The following is a 23,192-nucleotide window of genomic DNA, read 5'->3' on the forward strand; positions in this document are numbered from 1 at the left end:
AAGCACACCTGGGTGCTTCGGCTATATCTCTGTGCCACTGCACACCTGGGTGTGCAGTGCTTCGGCACTGGCACACCCAGGTGTAGCTACACTATCACTGTATGGACATTTAGTAACTGACTTGTCTGAGCATGCCCAGTTTATCTGAGTTTGTTTAACATATTCAAACCTGCCTAGTTGGTCAAAACATGTTGGGCCTATCTAAGTACATGTATACGTGAAAAGTCTCAACACAAACTTTGCACGTGTCCAACATGTCTGAGCACACTTGATTCAACTTATGAAGTTTTCATATCCAGGATCCAAAAATCTATCAAGTTAGTCGATCCAAGCGTTGGTTTATTGATAGTTAGGTCAGAACAGGTAGAGAAGCTATGACAGTATTAGATGAGAAATAACTCACTGTATAGACAAGTCGGTGTTGAATAGTAAGCCACTATGACGAGTCTGTGGCGAGACAGTAGACAAAAGAATGGGCTATGAATAGACCTAAAATACTGCCCGCTGATGCTCCGAGATATATACTTTGAAAAAATTATCCGCTTCGGGATTGTCCACCCAACTGCAAGCACTTTGACATAACACCTACAAATTTAACAAAACTTAAAATTAGTGAATCCAGACAAGTTACACAAAAAGATATGTTAAAATACTTTATCAATATGAATCACTACTATTGAATTATTATAATACACTTTTCATTACTAATTGTGAATGAATTATTCTTTTTTTTGCGTTAAGCCTTTAATTCCGCTGTTTTTTCTAGTGATAATTTTAACCAAGAATTATCCTCTTTTAGCCTAAGCCAAAAAGTGCTTTGTTTTTATTTTTATTTAAATACATAAGATTTCCACTTTCATCATTTCTGCTAAATTTTTAGTAATGAATTATCTTTTTTCCTCACTTTTGTCAGGAATTATCTTCTTTTTAAGTCTACTTACCCAAGCCTAGAATTATCCTCTATTGCAGGCCATTACACTCTACTCACCCAACCTAGAATTATTCTCTTTACTTTACTCACCTAAGCCTAGAATTGTCTTCTCTTGTACTTTTCTCACCTGACTAGGATTATTCTCTCTCTCACTCTAGCCATTTAAGCCAAGAATTATCTTCTTTCATTTTACTCACCTAAACATAGAATTATCCTCTTTCACATCATTCACCTACACCTAGAATTATCCTCTCTTTTACTCTACTCACCTAAGCCAGTGATTGTAAGTGCGAAGCCCTGAGCCCCTGACCAAAGAACATGAGGCACATAAAGTACAGGCTAGGAAGCCAAGCAGTCAGAGCCAAGCATGTGGACTGTACAAACAGAAAAAAGGCTATGACCAGATCCGTGTTGCATCAATAATAATCCCAGCCAGATGTTCAAATGTCAGTCAGGAAGATACTCTAGTCAATTTTAGTCTCAACTACAATAAACACATCGTTGAATTCTATTCTATGTCATCATCTTCACAGTTCTTTTTACGTTTGTAACCTAAATTTACATCCTAAATATTACAACAGACCTCTGGGCCATATTTATATCTTATATATTTCTATAAACACCTGAAGAGAGTCAAGCATATTCTGCGTAAATAAAGTTTTAGGTTTCTTTTTTATCTAGAACTACAGTGAAACATGGATAACTCAAACTTCACGGGACTGAGCGAAAGTATTTGAGTTATCAGAGTGTTCAAGTTATCAGAGCACAGTCACAAGTGAATGTATTTATCAGTAGATACATATACAAACTACATGTATATATAAAACTAAAGTATAGGTTGTAAGTTGTAAGTTAAAGGGCATCTGATGTAGAGTTTTAAAGTATTTATCAGTAAATATAGATATTTTTATACACTTGAGATTTGTGTGTTGTTTTTGGTGATGTGACTGCCAGAACCTTTTCAGATTAAAATTGGCAAAACCTAATCGCGGTTAAAACGCTCAGAAGACATTTTTTCTTCTGAGTGTTTTACCCGAGATCAATTTTGCCAATTTTAATCTTAAAACGTCTTGTCAGTCACATCACCTAAAACTGCAAACAAATCTCAGCCCAATAGAAAAATATTTATTCTTTCTGATAATTTTTAAAACTGGACATAAGTAAACATTTATGACCAATGCAAAAAAGCATGCTTTACATCTGATCAGTTGTTTCATTTAACAAACTTATCGAGTGTAGTCTGTGACAAGGTATTTTTTTGACAAAGATCAACAGTGTGACTTATGGTAGAAATAGATTTTAAAAAGTTATTATAGTCCTTAAAAACTTGTTAGCCTTTTCTAACAAAATTAGCCCATCGATAGGTACTCCTTCACTACGCACTTGTCTAAACCAAGTCAATAATACACCATCCAAATCATCGTGCGACGTTGAACGATCTCTTAGCCTTGATGAATTTTGGTCACATAACGATCTTATTCTTTCTTTTTGTTTAATCCATGTTGACACTGTACTTTTTGGAAGATTTTCTCTTTTTGATAATGCTGATAGCTTTTGTCCTGCTTCGATTTCCTCGAGTACTTTAAGTTTGTCAGAAGGTTTCCACGCTTTTCTTTGTTTGCGTGATGCCATCGTAAAGCGGATGTCTGTTGTAGCGGGTGCCAAGCCACGAGCCTATTTGTGATATTTTATCTTTATGTATCCGCATATAATCACTGTTACAATATGTATTTTGCATGCTGTGTCTATCTTTATTAAATTTTTATCGCTAATACCTTCTAACGTTTATAGCTTGGCCATAACTAAGCGAACGTCTTAACGACCCTATTAATCATTTTTATACGATTTCTTTTTCGGTTCCATTATACGGTACGGGGGAAATTATATGTAGACTATACGCGTATAAAAAGCGCTTTTGTTAAGAAAGCAGAGTAGTCTCAGCTCCGCGACTAGTGAAAACTCCTTCGAAATAAATTGAACGGAAACCACATTTGTGAATTCGGCAAAAAACTGTTCGAGTTAACGGTGCCGAGGTCGAGTTATATAAAACCATTTATCATTGCGTGGGAACGGACCAAGCAAATCCATTCGAGTTAACCATGTGTTCGATATATCCGAGGGCGAGTTATCCATGTTTCACTGTATCTTGTTAACATAGCATGTGATGCTGTTAGTCTTAGCAGCTTTAACATCTTTGATATAACAACTGTATTGTTAATACAGTGGACAACCCTACAATGTAAATAATCTGAACTGAGAACGCCCATATTATAGCGATTTTAAGTTATACAGACAGTAAAATACATGTTGATAGAGTGATCCATTCCAAGATCCTTCTAAACTCGTTCCATCGGCTCTGCAAATAGAAAACAACTAGACTTAGATTTTTATTTTAATGGTTGTACATTAACTATGATATTATTGGTTTGTATTAACAAATTTTCTCTTTCATTTGGTTGGGGTCTATGATTACGGTAATTTTATGTTAAGTTAAAGGGAGCACCGACCTTCAATGTCAATTTAAATCATTTTTTAACTATGTTTTACACACCGAAGTCAAGGTCTATGTTGAAAAGACAAAAAATAAGAGAAATTATCATATACGTCTATAATGATGTAAAACAAAATATGTTTTTATTATAATAAAAGCGGTGTCTGTCTTTCCTTACGTCTGTCCAAAGGTTAAGATAAAGATTAAACTTGCTTTCAAGAAGACTCGTAATATTCAGCTTGATAGACCGGTACTCTGCCACCCGCACTAATCGACCATCTTCAAGTATTCCTGAATAATTGTGCAGCTACTTATTCTCTTTGCTTTATAAGCACTCCTGATGTTCTCTCATGACGCACTACACTACCAGGGTATTACTATATGTAATAAAAATACCCCTTTAGTACTATTATATATAATAGAGATACCCCTTTGGTACTACTGTATATAATAGAGATACCCCTTTGGTACTACTGTATATAATAGAGATACCCCTTTGGTACTATTATATATAATAGAGATATCCCTTTGGTACTACTGTATATAATAAAGATATCCCTTTCGTACTATTATATATAATAGAGATACTCCTTTGGTACTATTATGTATAATAGAGATACCCCTTTGGCACTACTGTATATAATAAAGATACCCTTTTCGTACTATTATATATAATAGAGATACTCCTTTGGTACTATTATATATAAAAGAGGTACCTCTTTAGTACTATTATATATAATAAAGATACTTTTTTGGTACTATTATATATAATAGAGATACCCCTTTGGTACTATTTTATCCCACGACCAAATGAGCGGAGCGAAGTTTGAGAGTTTTTATGATAAATGCATGTGCACACAACTTACGAAAATTATTCATCAACAACGTCGCAAACCCTTGTTTCAAAATCTCATCAACAAATTTAAGCATCGTTTTGTAGAGTCGTTAAAGCATAATAACGATACAAAACACATATAAGCCTATTTAAATATGTTACCAAGTTTTTGTAAATTGTCGACAGTTTCTTAAAACTTACCATCTGATCGGATTACACACAAATAGACAAATTAATTTGGCCGAAAATCGTCACAATACGCTTGAAAAGCTTGGTTTAATAAAAGTTAAAATCCGGCAAACAAAACGCCGAGCAACAGAGAATAGAGTTTGTAAGTCATGCGCATTTCACGAAAAAATAACGTGCACATTTCACCATTCTATAGCATTGTCGAATTGCCGAAGGTTTCTGTAATTAGCGTAGAAGTGCAGAAATCATTCCTTTTTTGCCGATTTCAAAGTAACTGACATTTTGGAAACTTTTGAGTACTTTGGTATTCTAACTGATGTCCAAAGCAGTGAAAGTAAAGGAAATGACAATGATATTTTTTTCTAACGAATCTTATGAGACTATTACAATATTTAATTATAAGTTTTGATGATGGGTAATATGTTCCTGTTATTATTTTTTGTGAATAGTTTTGTTAAATAGATTTTCTAAAAATCTATATGAATATCACAACTTCTTGATATTGTTAGCTTTGACGTTTTGAAATGTAAACAAAATTGTGCATTGGTTTTCTATTATTACTGTATTACTATATTAATAATATTGGTTCTTCTAATAATATCAATGCATTTTACTTCTAATATTGGCCAATATTGCATTTCTCCTATTGCAGGGGGAGAGATATAAACATATAATCTTTTCCTTTCATTATTGCTGTTTGTCATGACCAAACACTTTTTAAATAAACTTTTTAAAAATCTATGTAAATATCACAACTTCTTGATATTGTTAGCTATGACGTTTTGAAATGTAAACAAAATTGTGCATTGGTTTTCTACTCTTACTATATTAATAATATTGGTTATTCTAATAATATCAGTGCATTTTACTTCTAATATTGGCCAATATTGCATTTCTCCTATTGCAGGGGGAAAATATAAACATATAATCTTTTCCTTTCATTATTGCTGTTTGTTGTATATAATAACACCCACACCCATTGCAGCTACCATTGCAGTTATTCTATTGCACTGCACTGCCATTTGACTATATTGCATTTCTCAACCATCAGTACCCTTTTTTTTTTCCAATATCACTTTGGTCATGGGCTGTATGACAGGGGAATTCCTAGTATAATAGATATGCCCCTTTGATTACTATTATATGTAATAGAGATACCCCTTTGGTACTACTGTATATAATAGAGATACCCCTTTGGTACTAGTATATATAATAGAGATACCCCTATAAATACTGTAGTTTGCTCTCTTAAGCGTGGCAAGAAATAAAATGATATTTTTAAGACCAACTATGTGACTCCAGGTATTCATATGGAATTTGAAAACTTTCACCGACTAGACACTGTACGTTATATGGAATTTTTAGAATATGGAATATATGTGACAGGAGGTTTAGGTTATATGAGTGTCTGCTGCACTTGTATCTTCTATTTACTGTATATAATGATGCTGTACAAACAGAAAATCATTTTACATTTACAAAAAGTTTTGAGTCGTTATTCTTTTTCTTTTAAAAGGCCATGCCTACTTTTTTATGAACTGTGTATACGCAATGTAAACAGTTTGGCTTGCATTGTCTAACACTCTATACCATTGTGATGACATTATGACGAGTTGCATGACACCTGAACTAAGGTAAGGATGGTTGAGGCATCTAAATATAGCTGTCAGGTCTTATTATCCCTCAGCAATAACTGTTTGTGTTCTATATACAAAAATACATTCAAAACACTTTCAAAGTTAATATAAAGCAGAGCTAGCCTTAGTTTTGTTGCTCTGAGATAAATCTAACCAGCTCCTCAAATCTGCCAAATTTCTAATAGAAACAAAAGCTTCACAATGAACTGCAATGTATATATGTCCTATCGGTATTACCTCTAAGCATTCTCAACCAGTACATTTAAGCTTACTATAGCCGTGACATCTATGATTTCTGTAGCCGCTACATCTATGCTTTTCTTAGCAGTTACATCTATGCTTTTTTAGCAGTTACATCTACATTTACACTTTTCGCAGCGACTACAACAATGGTCTCCATAGCTGCTACATCTGTGACTTCTGCAACGGTTACATCTACGCTTTCCATAGCAGCTATATTATAGAAGGCTGCTATACCTTGGCTTCATCTTTGTAGCTGTTAGGTATATGATTTGCTTCCTGCAGCTACTTGGATCAAAACTTTTTATGGCTGCTACATCTTCAGTTGTTGTAGCTGCTACATCTATACTTTCTGTAGCAGCTACTTCTATGGTTTCTATAGATGCTACATATATGCTCTTTATTATTTAGTAACTTCCTGTGTGACAGTTCCTGAGCATCTCCAACATAGCTTTCCTATTTACTACTAGCTATAGTCAGCTGTCAATCTTGATTAATGGCAGCGTTACCTGGTTAGTATAGCTTTGGCTGGAATACATCCAACTAAGAATCCTAGAGACTGCTAAACAAATATCCAGGCAGACTCCGCTACAGATATCGCTGCCATATAGCAGAGGTCAAGAAGACTGGGACCGATGCCGTTCATGCAGAGACCCTGCAATGAACAACTATTAGTAATAAATTTATTAAATTGGTAGAATATTTAGTAAATATTGACTGTTATCAGACGTTTTGATGGCTCTAAACTAGTGTAGCTGATAAGACACTAATCATGTATATACACGCTGTTAATGCTCTAGTGTTGCTGTCAGCACAACTGTACTTTGTAGACAATTATGCCCCTCAGCAGATCACAAATGTGCTTCAAAATTACAATCTATTAAACAGTTCTTCAAAAATCTTTTAAAGTCTTATACTGTATTTTTCAATTTCCAACTATTCAAATTTGAATCATTATTGCAAATACTAATCTTGTTTAATGCAAGAATGTCTGCTCCCAAGTCAAAACTTTTTCTTTTAAATGACTATCTTAAAATAGAGTTCAAAGTAGGTGTTTAAGAAGACTATTGCCTCAAAATCTAATCACTAGTCTATTAAAAAATAAAGACAACAACCCAACATTAAGCTATTCAATGCCTACCTGACTGCATTTCCTAATAATCAAAATAGTCGGCGATTTGCAGAAGGTTTTAGAATTACTTGCAGCTCTTACTCTTGAGAGGTATGCAACAATGCACGTCAGCAATTTCATGACAATTCTAGCAGATATAGTCTTAGCTTCATCTTTCGATGCGGCAGCGCATGACTCACTAGATGTCTCCTCCGTAGTCTCAGATTAGTAGTCGCTGCCAACTGTCTCTTGCTGTTACATGGTGCAGTTGAGAATTTACAAGTAGAAGGCTTATGAGTGATTTTATATGTTTCACACAGTATCACGTTAAATGTAAATCACGCATTCTCAAGCTGTTCAGACAATGACAGAGGCATTTGAAAGTTACATTTTCTAAGACTGATAGTCAGGCTTACAAAAAGCTGATAATCTTCTCAGCTTTTCAGTTGTGAGCTCAGGAATAGCTTTTGTAAAGAAACAAGTGTTGCTATTTCATACAGTCGACACCTTTTGCAGCTATAAACATTCAAAACCTGGAGATGTATTCAAGTATTTTCTTATTTTTGCTAGCCTTATTCGGTTAGTCAACACAGTCCATGAAACTAACTTCGAAAAGTTTCGAGGATAAGTGCTGCCACCTACGACAATCGATTTGAATGAAATGTTCAATCATTACTGAAAGTGCTTCAATAAACTGGTTTCAAGCTTTTGAAATTTGATAAAGATTTTGAGAATCCTTTAAAAATGTCACTTTTGTCAAACCGCTAAATCCACATACCAACAAGCGTGCAGTCTCATCACTCTTTCTGGATTCCATGACCAGCAGAAACACAAATGATGATTGCAGATGAACAAGCTACAACCTTTCTATAGCCTGATATTTCTATGTGCAAAAGCGAGAAGGGCTCTAACCATAGCACCCTAATGTTTTGCAATTATGAAGCCTTACAAATGAAAGCTCAGAGACAATTTTCAGATTAGTTTACCAGACTGAACAGACTGTTTTCGCCTCTCCCTGTAAGTTAGTAGCAGTGAAGCTGGCCACATCATCTGTTTTATTTATATCAACGAAACACTTTTTACAGGCAAAAGGAAATTGCTCAAAACCAAATTAATATTCTAACATAATTGTATATAATTTCAAATCATTATATCACTGTCAACAAATTTTGGTAAATATTTGATGTTTATTTTACTTTAATTCAAGATTTCAAGATTTTTCATAGTTGGTATCCTTGTTTTTCACATGACAGTTACAATTTCTCAACTCATTTCAACTTACATGATATGAACAAATTACATACAACATCTAACAATCATTTTAAAAATATCATTGCTAGCTGCTTTAACAATCTTCCACCTAATATCTTTCTATTAACAGAAAATATATTTTAAATGTTATTTGTCAAACAAATTATTCGATTTTGATGGCTAACTGTTGCCCTTTTTTGTTTTATGATTCTTGGTATAATTTGAAAAACATTTCTAATTTTGAAATGAAATTATTGCCAATATAGTACTATATATATATATTTAGAGTGTGAGGGAATCATTTCAAAATAAGTAAAATAAAACAAGTTCTACAATGCGGAAGTTGCTAATAAAAATCATATCTATATTTTTTATGCTATCCTATTTTATATAGAGAATGGTAAAAAAAACAAGAACCACAACCTATTTAACAAGACGTATGTTACCACTAACATAACCTATCACAATAGCAGTAAGTTTGTTATGATATGCTGCGGGCTTTCAACTAAACAATTCATAAGTTTTATTGCTAATCTGTATGTATCACTTCTTCAACTGTCAAAGGAAGACTATTAACAGCTCAAATGATTGTTATTTCCACTGATCCCTGACACCGCCGAATGTCGCCAAATGAGAAGACAACATTTAGTTATAGCCAATACCCAATGATGTAGGGGATAGCAGTAAAATTCTAAAGGGTAAGAAAATGTAAATTGTTTTTATTCTCTATATTATATATATTTAATAATAACACCATAAACATATTCCATATGTCTTGCTAGGCCTATGCATCAGTTTACTGCCGGACTACCAAAATATAAAAGTAATTCATCATCATCATTAGAAGTTATGAGCTCCTGCTCAATTCCAATGTTATGACTGGAAATTTGTTCTTTCAGGCTCTGGAAAGACAGTATCTCATATTCATAAGTTATCATCAGCTTGCGCGACTCTCTGCATCTCAGATTTGCCATACAATTTGTCTTGCTTGCCATACCTGCGAGCTATAATTTGGGCCAAAACAAGAGTGCAGAGCATGCTGACTGAGGCTAAGAAGAGAGCGTACATTAGTGTCATAGCACCACAGACTCTGAAGAGGGCGGTTACTGTTGTTGGCAGAATCAGCAAGCCAGCACAACGTCCTACCATTATTATTGACAGGATATAGTTGTTACCTAAAAACAAAAACACAAGAGAATAAGCGTTGACATTGCACTGATTTGAAAACAAATGCAAAAAAAATTCAGTTTCACTTTAATTAGTTACCTTATGATAAAACCTAGTTACTTAAGAAAAGGTGCTGGCTACCCGACAGCTTATATTGCAGTAATTACCTGACAGTTTATATTAGTTTGGAGTTATGCTTTCATGATTACAGGAGAAGAAAACTCAACATTTTGTCCGAGATTGGGCAAGCACACGCAGCAATAATTAGATTCTCGATTATGATGAATGAATTGTTGTTTAACAGGGAGATCTGATGCAATCCTTGCAATCCTAGCAATGCTTGAACACTTTGAACAATGTTGCCTCATTCTTAAAGGGCCACAGGCTAACAACAGACCTTCAAGTCTTGAGGTAATACAATAAATCATTTGATAAAACTTGGCAAATAAACCAGGTATTACAGTAAACATCCGAAACATGAAATTGTTGCTGTAGTAATTAGAGAATAAAAAACTTTTGTAAATTTGTCTGTCTGGACAGAAAGTACCAATTACTTTGATAACCGAGACCATAGCTGCTAGGTGCCTTATCAATAGGACAGAGGCACCTTATTTGTACAGGTGCCATGGCAACCATAAAGTAATGACTATTATTTTCTCATACAGTTCCTACTAGACATTATTATTACTGGTAGATAAACACAGACTATGAAAGCGCAGTGACAGTTTGACGCAGACAATATATGCATATGTGTGAGCAATCCTTTGTAGATTGACTATGATGTCTGCTTAGCTCTCTGCAAACAGAGGCTGTGCGTGTTTTCAAGAGCCAGTGTTATACAAACAATAGCTCTGTGATACTGGCTGAACATGCCTGAGTCCAGTTGCAAGGAAACACCAAAGACTGTAGACACATTCAGTTCCACAAGTGGCCTTGTTTAGGAATTGAACTCTAACCTCATGCTTCTGGGTCAAGGTTCTTGACCACTAGCCAATGGCTAATAACTAAATTAGCACACATAACTATCCAAGTTTAGAGGAGTGGGAGAAATCTTCAAACTGTGTCTAAACCGCGCTGTGATTGATTGCTAACAATGTTATGATGTCGAATGATTGCTAACACAAACATTCGATATTACAAATATACGATACAGAGAATATACAATATTGGCTTCTTAAAATAACTCAATATTCTATTTTGGTTCTTGTGGCATACTGCCACTAATAGCTCATTACCAAAGGCTTTGGTCAATAAATGATAACTTGCTAAAACTTGAGGAATAATCAAGCCTAGCAATAAATTTGATTTCCTATTAAAGTTACTAATAAAAGCTAACTTTTAATGATGATTTTGAAACAGTTTTAACTCTTTTGTTTAAAATATGTCACACAAAGTCAAAATGTCTGTACATAAAACATAATTATAATTTGAAATACAAATAAAACTAGAGAGCTATGAAGTAACTCTTACCTGGTAGATGGCTGGCAGCCCAGGATACAGTGGCGCCGTTTATGGTAGCGAATGAGAGCCCTAGAATGACCGTGAAGCCCCACAGAATGCCAGACGATTTGGCAGCGAATGAGACAAGGGTTATGGCAGCGACTGCAGCTATTGTCATGTCTATTAGCAGCATTTTAAAAGGCGAAAGGAACTTGGCTATCCAGATGCCTGAAAAAGAGCATACAATTATATAAAGACGGTTCTTCAACTTTAGAACGCGGTCGTGTGGCCACTAAACCAAAGGTCATGAGTTCTAGACTACCACAAGGCGACCTTTTATGAAGAACTCTACCTAAGTCTGCATTTCAGTCCGACAGTTTCAAGATTTAAAAACCAATGTTTCATGATAGATAAATGCTACTAAAACGACCTTGAACAGTTGCATCCAGGTTGGCTTTACACCATATCCCTGGTGCTCCAGTTTCTTGTCAACCCTTTCTATGAATGTTTAGGAGGTCAGCATATTAATATAATGCTAATTATTAGAGTGGTGTCAATGCACACTGACACAACTCTCTACTGATTGGTTGAGAAAACTGAATGCGTACAATATTTCTGAAAAATAGACACTGGGAAAAAGTGTAGAGCTAAGGCTAAGACAAACTTAAGGGGTGGGTGTAAGTGTTGATGTGTTTGGTACCCAGCTAGTGAAATCATCAGTAAGTCCAGTATGCTGTTTGTACACAGTGAGTTACATCACGTACAGCTCACTATCTGAAAGCGTATGTCATATGTTGGAGTTGTCTTATCAATTATTATTATCCGACTATGTGCACTGTAAACCGAAGGAATCACTGAGACAGTGCGAATATTTGAGGAAAGTTTGTAACTGTCAAACTTTCCTGATAGTTTGCTGAGCATCAACGACAGCTTGTGCAACGTGTACCACTCATAGAGTTATCTAGGGGGAGATAACTCTATGGTACCACTTAAGGATGGTGATTGGCCATCGCAAGTCGCTCAATCCAAATATTCTTTTATAACAGTTGCTTCAGGACTAGTATTTTGTCATTTCCGCGACTGCGCTGTATAATAAGAACGCTATGCTCCGAACTATCACCTGATGTAAATGCAGATGGGTTGGTGATAGTGTGAACATTGTTATCACTGACGATAACCGAAATATCATGTGGCTGGCTAACATCGACATATGGCAACATCGTATGAAGACAAGTGCCACTTCGGTGTCATCTTTGTGTTTTGGAAGGCTGCCAAGAACCTGATCAACCATTGCAATTATTTTCATGTTCAATGAAAATAGGAAGAAATGGCGACAAATGACCTTGAGCCGTGTCATTAGTGTAAGCAGCAGGCTGTGTAATAGAGTTGGCAGCGGTTCACTGATGAGTCATAGTCATCACAAAGAAAAACATCATCGTTTTCTATTCCGTGACACCAACATACTATATCCACTATCATATGTTTTAGATTATAAACTTTCTGTTACTACAACATTCAATTCACTACCCTGACTCCTCCGCAATACCATTCAATCTTTTAATATAGTACCATATTTTATACCATTTAAGTTTAAACTTTTAATACCTCTTTTTAAAATGATTTTATTCAATTCAATCAATAATTTATGATTTTTGTCTTCTCATTTATGTTTTGGTAACAAAAACATCATTTTGTTGATGATCACTAATACAAAAAAGTCATACATACACGGTAAAAGTCGTACATACACCATAAAAGTCGTACATACACCATAAAAGTCGTACATACACCATAAAAGTCGTACACCTTAAAAAGCATAAGCCATTCAACTTTCATAAACCATTCAGACAAGAAAAAACTATTTTTAGTTTCTGTAAACTGGAAACACCAGCGTGTATGTCCAGGTCTTCATTTGTGTTCAATCAAAAAGTCCAACACATTACTTGCGCTTCATTAGCTAAAACAATTTTTCGCTCAGTTAGAAGTTATAAAAAATAATGAGAAAGCAAATAATGCTATAATGATCTATATGAGTCATACCCGCATCGTAAACATGAACGGTTTTTCTGCTAGGGTAATACAATAGAAGCTTTTGAATTTCCGTTTCATTTCAGTAATGGATAATTTCATTGGATGTTTGTTTAATTGGCTCTTTTACAATGTCCTTCTCCCACAAGGTACAAAATGAATAGAACCATCCATTATAGCAGAAAAAATATGATTATTTTGCCATGATGTTCCCTGTTCATCCAGAGAAGAGGAAAATGTGACTTTTGTTACCCAGACTCAAAGCAAATACATTCACCAACACATAGAGGACATGCAGTAGAACAATCCATACATCCCAATATCTAAAAATTAGTCCATTCATTCAATTTCTCTGGCACTAATTAATTAATTATCTATAAATTTCAGTAGAAAATTATGAGAACCGTGATGAATATAAAATCTTTAATTATTATAGCTTACCATTAATGCGCCCAATGCACATGGATGCCCAGAATAAGGAGGTCAGGTAGACGCCCCGTGGTTTTGTCATGCTGAGAGGTCCCAACACAGAGAATGTAGTAAGTAGATTGCTATAAGTATCCTGGATGCCAAAATAGAGTAAACACTGAAGGAACAGGAGAGAAATGGCGGATACGAGTGGAATGCTGCAGTCGCTCAATGTCAGTGATTCAGAATTGGATTCATCCTCTTTCGTGTGACGCTGAGACTTGTCTCTTTTAAAATATAGCATGAAGAAAGATATAGCGGGTACGGCGAGCAGCAATGCTATGATTATATAGTAAAAATGTACGTGGGTTTTGGTGAAACTGTCATCAACTTGGATAGCTGTGGTGGTTATGTTTGACATGTGATGGTGAGATGGCGTCCCGTTATATGTCATGAGGGAAAGATCATTTCCTGCCAAAAATGGTCCTTCTGTAGCAGAAATTCTGAAAACAATGAGAAAATGTAATATTTTATAACTTTTAAATGTATAAAAAAAAGAAACTATCTTGAAATGTGTGCAAATAATATTTTATTAATCTTTCTCGAAAGCTGTTGCATTTCTGCTTTAGGAGTATTTCCCATAATTCACTCACCCCATTCTGTTTGCTAACCAATGAAAAGTGCTAGACTCATGCATAACCTTTTTCTTATTAATGTTTGACAGAAAACTACAATAATCTGCGCTATATGCCTTTAAAGGCCTTTAAATGTGCCTGGGAACACAGGCTCCAGTACAGAGCAGATAACTCCAAGTGCTGTATCAATTTATACAGTAATCTGAATCGTAAATCAACATCTTAGCTTACCTAGCTAAAACATTTAAGTTGTGACATATTCACTGCGTTTCCATGCTTTGAACGGGGTTGGAGTTGCCTCCACTGCGAATCATAGAGACGATAAAATCCAAACGAAGTCGCTAAATTAGGTGCGAATTTATTTGCTGTGAGATTACTTTTACTTTATTGAAGCACTCACTTCAGATGAATCCAAATCGATAATACTCAGCTGAGCTCTCCCAAACGGAGGTAGAAAAATTCAGCCCACTTCAGTCCGAAACGCCGAATTTCTCTGCTACAAAAGTGTTCAGCTGCTCCCTACTATTTAGGATTGACCTATTTTGACCTCTGAAGCAATAACTGTACACTAAGTAATAAATTCTGTTGTTATCTTGTAATATAGAACACAGCAATATGGAACACAAAAATAAAAATTGCGATCAGGTATCCTGAGCTAGTTCATGCAACTAGCAGGCTAGGCATGAATTGAAAAGTGACCTTGACCTGAAAGCGAGTCTACTTTAATAAGTTTTGTCTTAAAGGATACTTCACAGCTCTTGGAAAGATTTATAGTGCGACTCAAATCGGTGAAACGATAGGGTATGAATCCGTCAGCAGAAGGCAACACTGAACCATTTCGAAGCATGGAGATGCAGTGATTGTCTCATGTTGAAATCTCCAAGTAATCCAAAAATTCCTTGATTTGAAGAAAGTATGTAATTGTGTAACTGTATGCTTTTGGACTGGCGGAATGCTGCCGAAGAATTAGTTAGTGAGAGACTGGTTACTTACTCATCTCCAATAAAAGTGCCCAAACTGTCAAGTGTCTCTACTTGGTGATTATCTGTATGACGAGCAAGAGTAGAAAGGAAGGGACGCGCTATGAACGGCCCCAATACACTTCCAATAGACACACCAAGGTAGACAGACTGTAGAAACATTCCATTTCTAGATTTACCACCCAACCGAATGCAGGTAGAGCAAACTCCTAAAAAACACAAAATAAGCATAGAGTTTATGACTAAAGAGTGAGCGCGAAAACACAAGATGTCAGCAGCTACCAAAAACACTTTTCAACTTTTGTTTAACTCGAATTAAGTTTAGCGATGCCCGGAATTTCGTTTATTTCCAACGCAAGTTTTTTCACGGCAAAAATTCATGAGCCCGTTTGTTGAGGAAAATTGTCCCCAATATGAATTCAGATGTTTTGGGTTCCTAATCAGATAGATGCTGATACATCTATATATATATATTTCTCAATGTTGGTATGTGTGTCCTTCCAGCTATAGCGCACGCTGATTATTTTACCAATATAGCCACGCGTTACGACGTCCCTTTTAAAAAGTATTTTTCGTAAGGTTCAATTACTATACCTGGCATTAAGACCAATTCTTCTCACGCGGACAATTATATTGTCTCCGTGAGAAAAGCCTCGAAATTATCTCTCCGTTCGGTCAGACAAAGACAGTATGATATCTCACTTTTACATTTGTCCCAGCATCAAGAGGTACCAGTATCATTATATTCAAAGTTTTGATGGATAGCTTTTGGTGGAACCGTAACCTTTTTTATTCACACAGACTTCTATGCAAGAATGCTATAATTAACTCTACACATTCAGGATTTTTATTTTGTTTTCTCAGTTCGTATTAATTGTATCATTACCGAATCACCTTTTATTGTAATTGTAGCAAAACCGACTTAATTTAACTATTACTTGCTAATTATTTCACATTTACATCTAAACCTTTTTATAGTTGTTTTATTATTTTTTTATTTGACCTGCATGAAACATTTTCTTTATGATATGAAGTTTAAAAGTTGTTTGGTAAAGTTTGAAAACATTTACAGTTATTTTAATTTCTTTTTAGTTTATTTCAACTACACAAAACACTTCTCTCATGATCTGTAGTTTGAAAGCTAGAACGGGAAATGTTGTTATATGTTAAATACAAAAAAAATTTCTGTCCGAAGACTTTTTTATTACCCCGGCAATGACGGGCTGCAGTTAGTTTATAATAAAAGCAAAAGTTCTAAGATCACATGATCAGAATTATATAATAGAAAAATGCTGCTGAAACTGGCCCGGTAGTTATAAACAGATTAGTTGTACACCTGATCCCTGCTGCTCCAAGTTCTTCTTTATTCTTTTTCCTACCAGATTACTTCTACGAAATTATTGCTTTTCAAGTAGAGGTTAGTAATGTTATTTTTAAAATAAGAGACTAAATTTAATTATAATATCACCTATTTTTTATCTGGGTGTCTCCTCGTGTCTGCCAAAAATATAAACAGCAAAAAGTTGTTCACATTTTTACTAAATACACCTCCTTAAGGCTCACTCTTAACAGCTGATGTTGGATTCTAGCATAATTACGCATTATAAAAGTGTGACGGATATTATTGATTTTTTTCAAATACTTTGTCTCATGCAGCCATTTCTTACTATATGTTATTTGAAATGATGGGCAACTTTAGTTGTAAAATACAGCTGTTCGTTTTACTCCTGTACGTTTCACTTTTTAATAATTTGATGCAATTTTTTACTCCATATATCAAAATGTTGTGTTATGAAGCTTAAAATATAAATTAATGCGGACAAAATAAATACAAGTGTAAAATGTATAATATGTAAGTAAACAAAATAAGTAAAAGTTGAAACTTTAGAATTCATCAATATAAAACATTTTATACTTGGTAAGGAGAACTTATTAAAATAAACTTTAAAACCTAGACAATAAAATTCAACTAAGTGTCTGGTTTAGTTCAGTTTTGAATGTTTTTCATTTTCTTGTCAAACCATCCAAAGAAAGCGATTACTATTATATGAAATTTAAAGTTGACCTCCATAAAAGCCAGCAAAGAAACTTTGTGCAAAACAGTATTCAAACAATACAGATGCCTTTGTAATGTACCAATATAATGTTTTAACAGTATAAAAGTCAAAGCAACTAACAATATCTTTCATAGATAAAATAATTACCTATACCCACTACTCCTATGGCAAATCCTTGTCCCACAAACATTAGACACATCATGACAATGCTAGGGAAAGCTGGGATGAAGGCCGAACACACGGACTGTATTGCCAAGCAGACAGCCAATGCCAGCTCATTGTTGAACCTGCAGAGTAAACAGATCAAATGTTAAAGAATATGTATAAAGTTTTTCCCATTTTATGCTTAGAAGACAACTCCCTTAATTCTTAATATTTGCTTTAATAATACGGTGTCGATCCATCTGTCTGTCCATTCATCGGAAGCCGCGCTCAAAGCGTTGGGCTAAAAATAGTGCATTGCACAGGAATCACACTCAGATACACGGATTCCATTCCATGCTACTATCTGCGCCACTCGGCATAATTGTGTTCGTAGTTATTACACATGACAATCTCCTTCAATGCACAGGACTGCCAGCTTACTTGTAAAATTAATAATCATATACTTACTCATGTTCCATGACTAGCAGATCTATATTTCCAATAAAGACAAATAATAAAACATTCTTCAAATTATTGAACTTTGAACTTGCTATTTTAACAAGTAATATAATAAATCTATTAGTTAAATGAAATGTTTTGCTACAAAACTTACAGACACTAGTTTTTCATTAAAAAGTAAGATTTAACATGAGCAACGGCTAGCAGTCTAAAATTAATGTGCAACACGATTTAGTAAAGAAACTTGTCATAGACTTACTGCTATTCGTAATTAGAGTATGTTTAATTGTTTGCAAGTCACACATCTGTGGGTTCCATAGGCTGTAACTTCTTGAATACCTCTATTTAATGGGTGTAACATTTTAGGGCTAGCGTTTGTTTTTACATAAGCTTATTGTTTAAAAAATGTGAAGTTGTTTTTTGGTTAGTTTGAACTCCAAACAACCTTTTTAGTGTATAAAATGCATGTATAGATTTCAAGCCTTTTTGGAAAAATCTAGCCTATAGGCGCAGATATGCAGTAAATAAACAGTGTGCCAATACATATAAGTTACAACAGTAAAAATTTTTTTAATGTTTTCAACCCTATTTACCTCTCCCTGCGCTGCTCTGATTACGCGACCTCTATACATTATTGTACCTCCATAGTAGCTACAATATCTACAACGATGACTGCCATTTTAAAAATTATTTTATTATATCTAAAGATAGGTTTTTTCGCTGATATAAAAACAGAAACTACTCACACCAGAAATTTATATATAGCACAATTATTTTACTAATCTGATTTAAAACTTTGAAAATTGATTAAAAAAACAAGACTATGGTGAAAAATGTTTACCAAAGTATTTTATTGTAGTTTTGTTTCTTATGTTGCATGTTCTTTCACAAGTCGCCAAATTTTATTTGAAACAGATTGTATTATTACATTTGTTACTATTTGCAATTCATTTTAACATAATAATATATAGAGTTTGAAATTTTGCATGTTTGTTAATTTAAGATAGTATTTCAGGAGATCCAAAAATACATTTTGCCAAAAGCTTATAAACATTCAAACTGTCACATCAGAGAGTTTAACCAATGAGCTCAGAGGACAAATAATACATCAGAGAGTTTAACCAATGAGCTCAGAGGACAAATAATACATCAGAGAGTTTAACCAATGAGCTCAGAGGACAAATAATACATCAGAGAGTTTAACCAATGAGCTCAGAGGACAAATAATACATCAGAGAGTTTAACCAATGAGCTCAGAGGACAAATAATACATCAGAGAGTTTAACCAATGAGCTCAGAGGACAAATAATACATCAGAGAGTTTAACCAATGAGCTCAGAGGACAAATAATACATCAGAGAGTTTAACCAATGAGCTCAGAGGACAAATAATACATCAGAGAGTTTAACCAATGAGCTCAGAGGACAAATAATACATCAGAGAGTTTAACCAATGAGCACAGAGGACAAATAATACATCAGAGAGTTTAACCAATGAGCTCAGAGGACAAATAATACATCAGAGAGTTTAACCAATGAGCGCAGGGGACAAATAATCTACATTAATCCAATGAAATGTTTTACTCTCTGTTATGAGTTGTTTGTTGTTATGTTGTGCAAGTCAGGAGGGAATAAGACTTCAAGTTATTTTGATTATATAAGTTTCTGTATAAAAACAATGATTCAATGTCATCCAATAGGATTCCTACTCAATAACAAACAATTATTATATTAGCAATCTGGACTCTGCTTCAGGAAAGTCTTCACCAAGAAATGTACACAAATGTTTGAAATGTTGCTGTCTTGCATTTAATAGGTTCCTTTTTAAGTTATGTAAGTAGAGACTTTGAACAAAATTGTTTCAACTAATTGTAATGTTTGAGATAACAGAAAGAAGAACAGACCAAAGAACAATGTATTACACACAATCCCTTTTTTAGTAAAACACTTTGAATTCACAGTTGAACATTTTTACCAAAAGAATATGTGTATTCTGCATTCAGTTCAGATGTTCAGATTAAAATGTGTTGACAAAAACCATACTTTCTGCAGATTGGTTAACTCTAATCAAACTAAACATGGAATCAAAAATTTATACCTTTGTCGCTTTGAAAAAATAAATTTAGTTTTATAGACCACACAAAGTGGATCAGCATAGACCACACAAAATGATCAAAATAGACCACCCAAGATGGTACACGTTGCTAAGAGCATTGTTTGTGCTCTACACAGAGAAAATAAAAATGAATCTGTGATGACCGTGACTCACCTGTGTGCTGCTGCCAACTCTATTACACAGCCAACTGCTTAACTCAATGATTCATTTAGCATAGCAAACCCATTGACTACACGAGAAATGAATCGATGAATGAAAACCATTTTAAAATCATATAAAATCATATAACTGAAATGATGTTCATGAATAACGCTTCAACAATTCTGACGCATCAAAACAAAAAGTCATTCAAGTTACCAACCATCCGAATATACATACATTTACAGAATTACTATAGACATCATTTGCTGCCAAGTTTGTTCAGGTGATTCAGATTGTTTATGCCAAAGCATGAATAAGACAAACCGCTGCCAATATTAGCTGCCAGCTATGCTTCACATAAAATGTCAAAATAGGTAAGTGATTGACAACTCCAACAGGCCAAAAGGCTATTTTATTTAGGCATAACTCAGCAAGGTATTGGTTTCGCCATGATAGCTTACAAATAAGGCATGCATTCTTATGCAGCTCTAGCCCACAAGAACCAGATCAAAAGTATCACTGCAAAGGTGACTATCGTACTTCTTGCTGTTATCTGTTGTACGCATAGTAATACTTAGTGTATCATAACAGATTACATAACTCCTCACGTTCAAACTGTTTTTCAGCGTTTATACCTACAACTTGATTTAAATTTGATAAAAACTTTAAAGTGTCATTGTTAAGTTTTCTAAAAATGGTCACTGACATTTACCAATTACGTACTGCAAGATACAGTAGTTTGAGAGATTTCAAACTTTCAGAATGTAAACATTGTTCTGAAAGTTTTACCAATATTATAAATTTATATTGTAATATTTTATCACTTATATAATATTATAAGTTTTATAATTATAACATTTTATATTTATAGTTTTATAATATCATCGGTTTTACAATATTATGTAACTGATAAAGTATTATTAACATTACAACTTTTGAAAACATACTTTTCTCAACAAAAATAAGCTTTAGATAAAATTGAATTTAAACATTTACTATTTTATCAAAAAGTGTTATTCTCTCAATGCAAATTACTTGATAGGTTACAAAGTTTTCCAGCCCCTCTCCTTTTAACACCCCCCCCCCCATCTCCCCTTCTCTTCACGCACAGCTAAAGCTTCAGGTCAACTCACTTCTGTAGAATAATCTTAGCCAGAACAGATCCAATAAGAAAGCCGAGAGACTGAGAGACAAATATCCAGGCCGACTTCTCAATGGTAATAGAGGTAATCTGTCTTAAGTCTATGAGTGTTGGTCCAACAGAATTGAGACAGAGTCCCTGGAACATAACATTAGAATTAGCATTAGAATTTATCTCTAATAGAACATAACGATAGATAACCTCTAATAGAACATAACTTTAGACTTCATCTAATATAACTTGAGAGAAATTGTCTCACCCTGCTATACCTGTATGCCAAAAGGAATATCTTGTTTTATTGCATTCATACAAAAATGATAAATAGTATTTATATGTATTAAAATGTTACCATAATTAGGTAGAAGTTAGTTCCATGTGTTACTTTCAGGTTCTTCGCGTTATAAATTGTTTCAATTTGTTTACAATAGCCTTAAATAATGCTCATGCACAATCAGATACAAACAAAAGCCTTTGAATAAATTCTCCACGCCACGCAATCTAAAATATTCTGATAGACTGCTTGATAAACCCATTAGTACAGGTTTTAATAAACTTGTTTTAAGACTATAGAATACACAAAGTTTACTACATATACATGTAACTAGTACAGTTGTCATGTGTATTGAATATTGTTCATTTACTTGTTGATAATTGTTTTGCAAGATTATGTTTCACCAATAATATGAATTGATACGATTTGAACATTATTGTTTAAAATTTTTGTAGACAAGAATTAGTGCTTTGACACATGCTAATCATAGACCCAGAACCAGAAGTGTTACCAGAAGAATCATTTCATGAAATAATAAAAAGTAGATTTGAGCTTCATGTCTTCATATATCTATGGTCAGTGTGGTCATATATGGAGACATCTTGAGTTACCACTTTCAGTTCATTTCATCATCCTGAAACCTAGTATATGAAGGCTAACTATGGTGATGATGTGAACAGCACCTGACTCGCTGTGCAACAGAATACCATGAGTCAATTTCCAGTTTGTCGCTTAATAAATCTACCATGACTAGCTTCCAGAACATTCTAAAGTAAGCCGTAGCTGACAGGAAATGTACAGTCACCTTGAAAATGCATCAAAGATTAGCAGAAACTTGCAGTTGTCAGCAAGCTACGTACACTCAACGATTTTCTACTCAATAAAATCTCATAAATTGTTTGCTTACTTTCTGTTTGGTTCTGAAGGATTGGCTCTCAACTCATTTGTAATGTTGTTATTTGTTGGTGCTTACTTGGTCATTTCAACTATTGAGTCTCAATTATTGATCATATTGAACATAGTTAATTATAGTTTGTAGTAGAAACTAAAATACTAAACATTTACTGAATGGTCACAAGCTCAGCCGTTTTATTTGAAAATACCATAAAATCAACAAACAGGCTTGCTTGCTAACTACTGCTTGTTTTACTAGTAATCAGAGGTAGAGAGCCATATGCTATCTATATTGTATTAATTCTTTGTTATAAGTTTTTTATTAAAGCCATGTTCATTAGTATACTTGAGTTGACCTTGACCTACCAGTAAATGCTGAATATATAATATATAGCCTCTACAATGCTACAATACAAATCATTTAGAGTATACACTGAGAGTACTCATGTTCTTCCCAACTATCATATACAGGTTTAACAAACGTATTGTTGTTCATCGTACTTTTTGAAAGTATACGATGAATAATGTACTTTTTTAATATTTTATGTATATTCCAATCCACATTGCCATTGCATTTACCGTTCTAATAATCCTTACACTAGTATTCATAGTATAACTTAATATACT

General features: G+C 34.1%; 1 protein-coding gene across 2 annotated transcripts in view; it reads right to left on the bottom strand.

Moving 5' to 3' along the window:
• Positions 1-9,384: 9,384 nt before the first annotated feature.
• Positions 9,385-23,192, bottom strand: part of LOC137401660 (sodium-dependent glucose transporter 1A-like) — a 45,464-nt gene continuing 31,656 nt past the window's right edge. For both annotated transcript variants that reach the window (XM_068088114.1, XM_068088115.1), the window contains 6 exons: positions 21,393-21,538; positions 17,548-17,687; positions 15,357-15,552; positions 13,762-14,231; positions 11,323-11,520; positions 9,385-9,860 (listed from right to left, as the gene is read on the bottom strand). In XM_068088114.1, coding sequence (XP_067944215.1) covers positions 9,610-9,860; positions 11,323-11,520; positions 13,762-14,231; positions 15,357-15,552; positions 17,548-17,687; positions 21,393-21,538 — 1,401 coding nt within the window. In that variant the 3' untranslated portion in view covers positions 9,385-9,609. The remainder of the gene's footprint in view (positions 9,861-11,322; positions 11,521-13,761; positions 14,232-15,356; positions 15,553-17,547; positions 17,688-21,392; positions 21,539-23,192) is intronic.

Source organism: Watersipora subatra, chromosome 8 (genome assembly GCF_963576615.1).
Source record: "Watersipora subatra chromosome 8, tzWatSuba1.1, whole genome shotgun sequence".
In the NCBI taxonomy this organism is placed as follows: Eukaryota; Metazoa; Bryozoa; class Gymnolaemata; order Cheilostomatida; family Watersiporidae; genus Watersipora; species Watersipora subatra.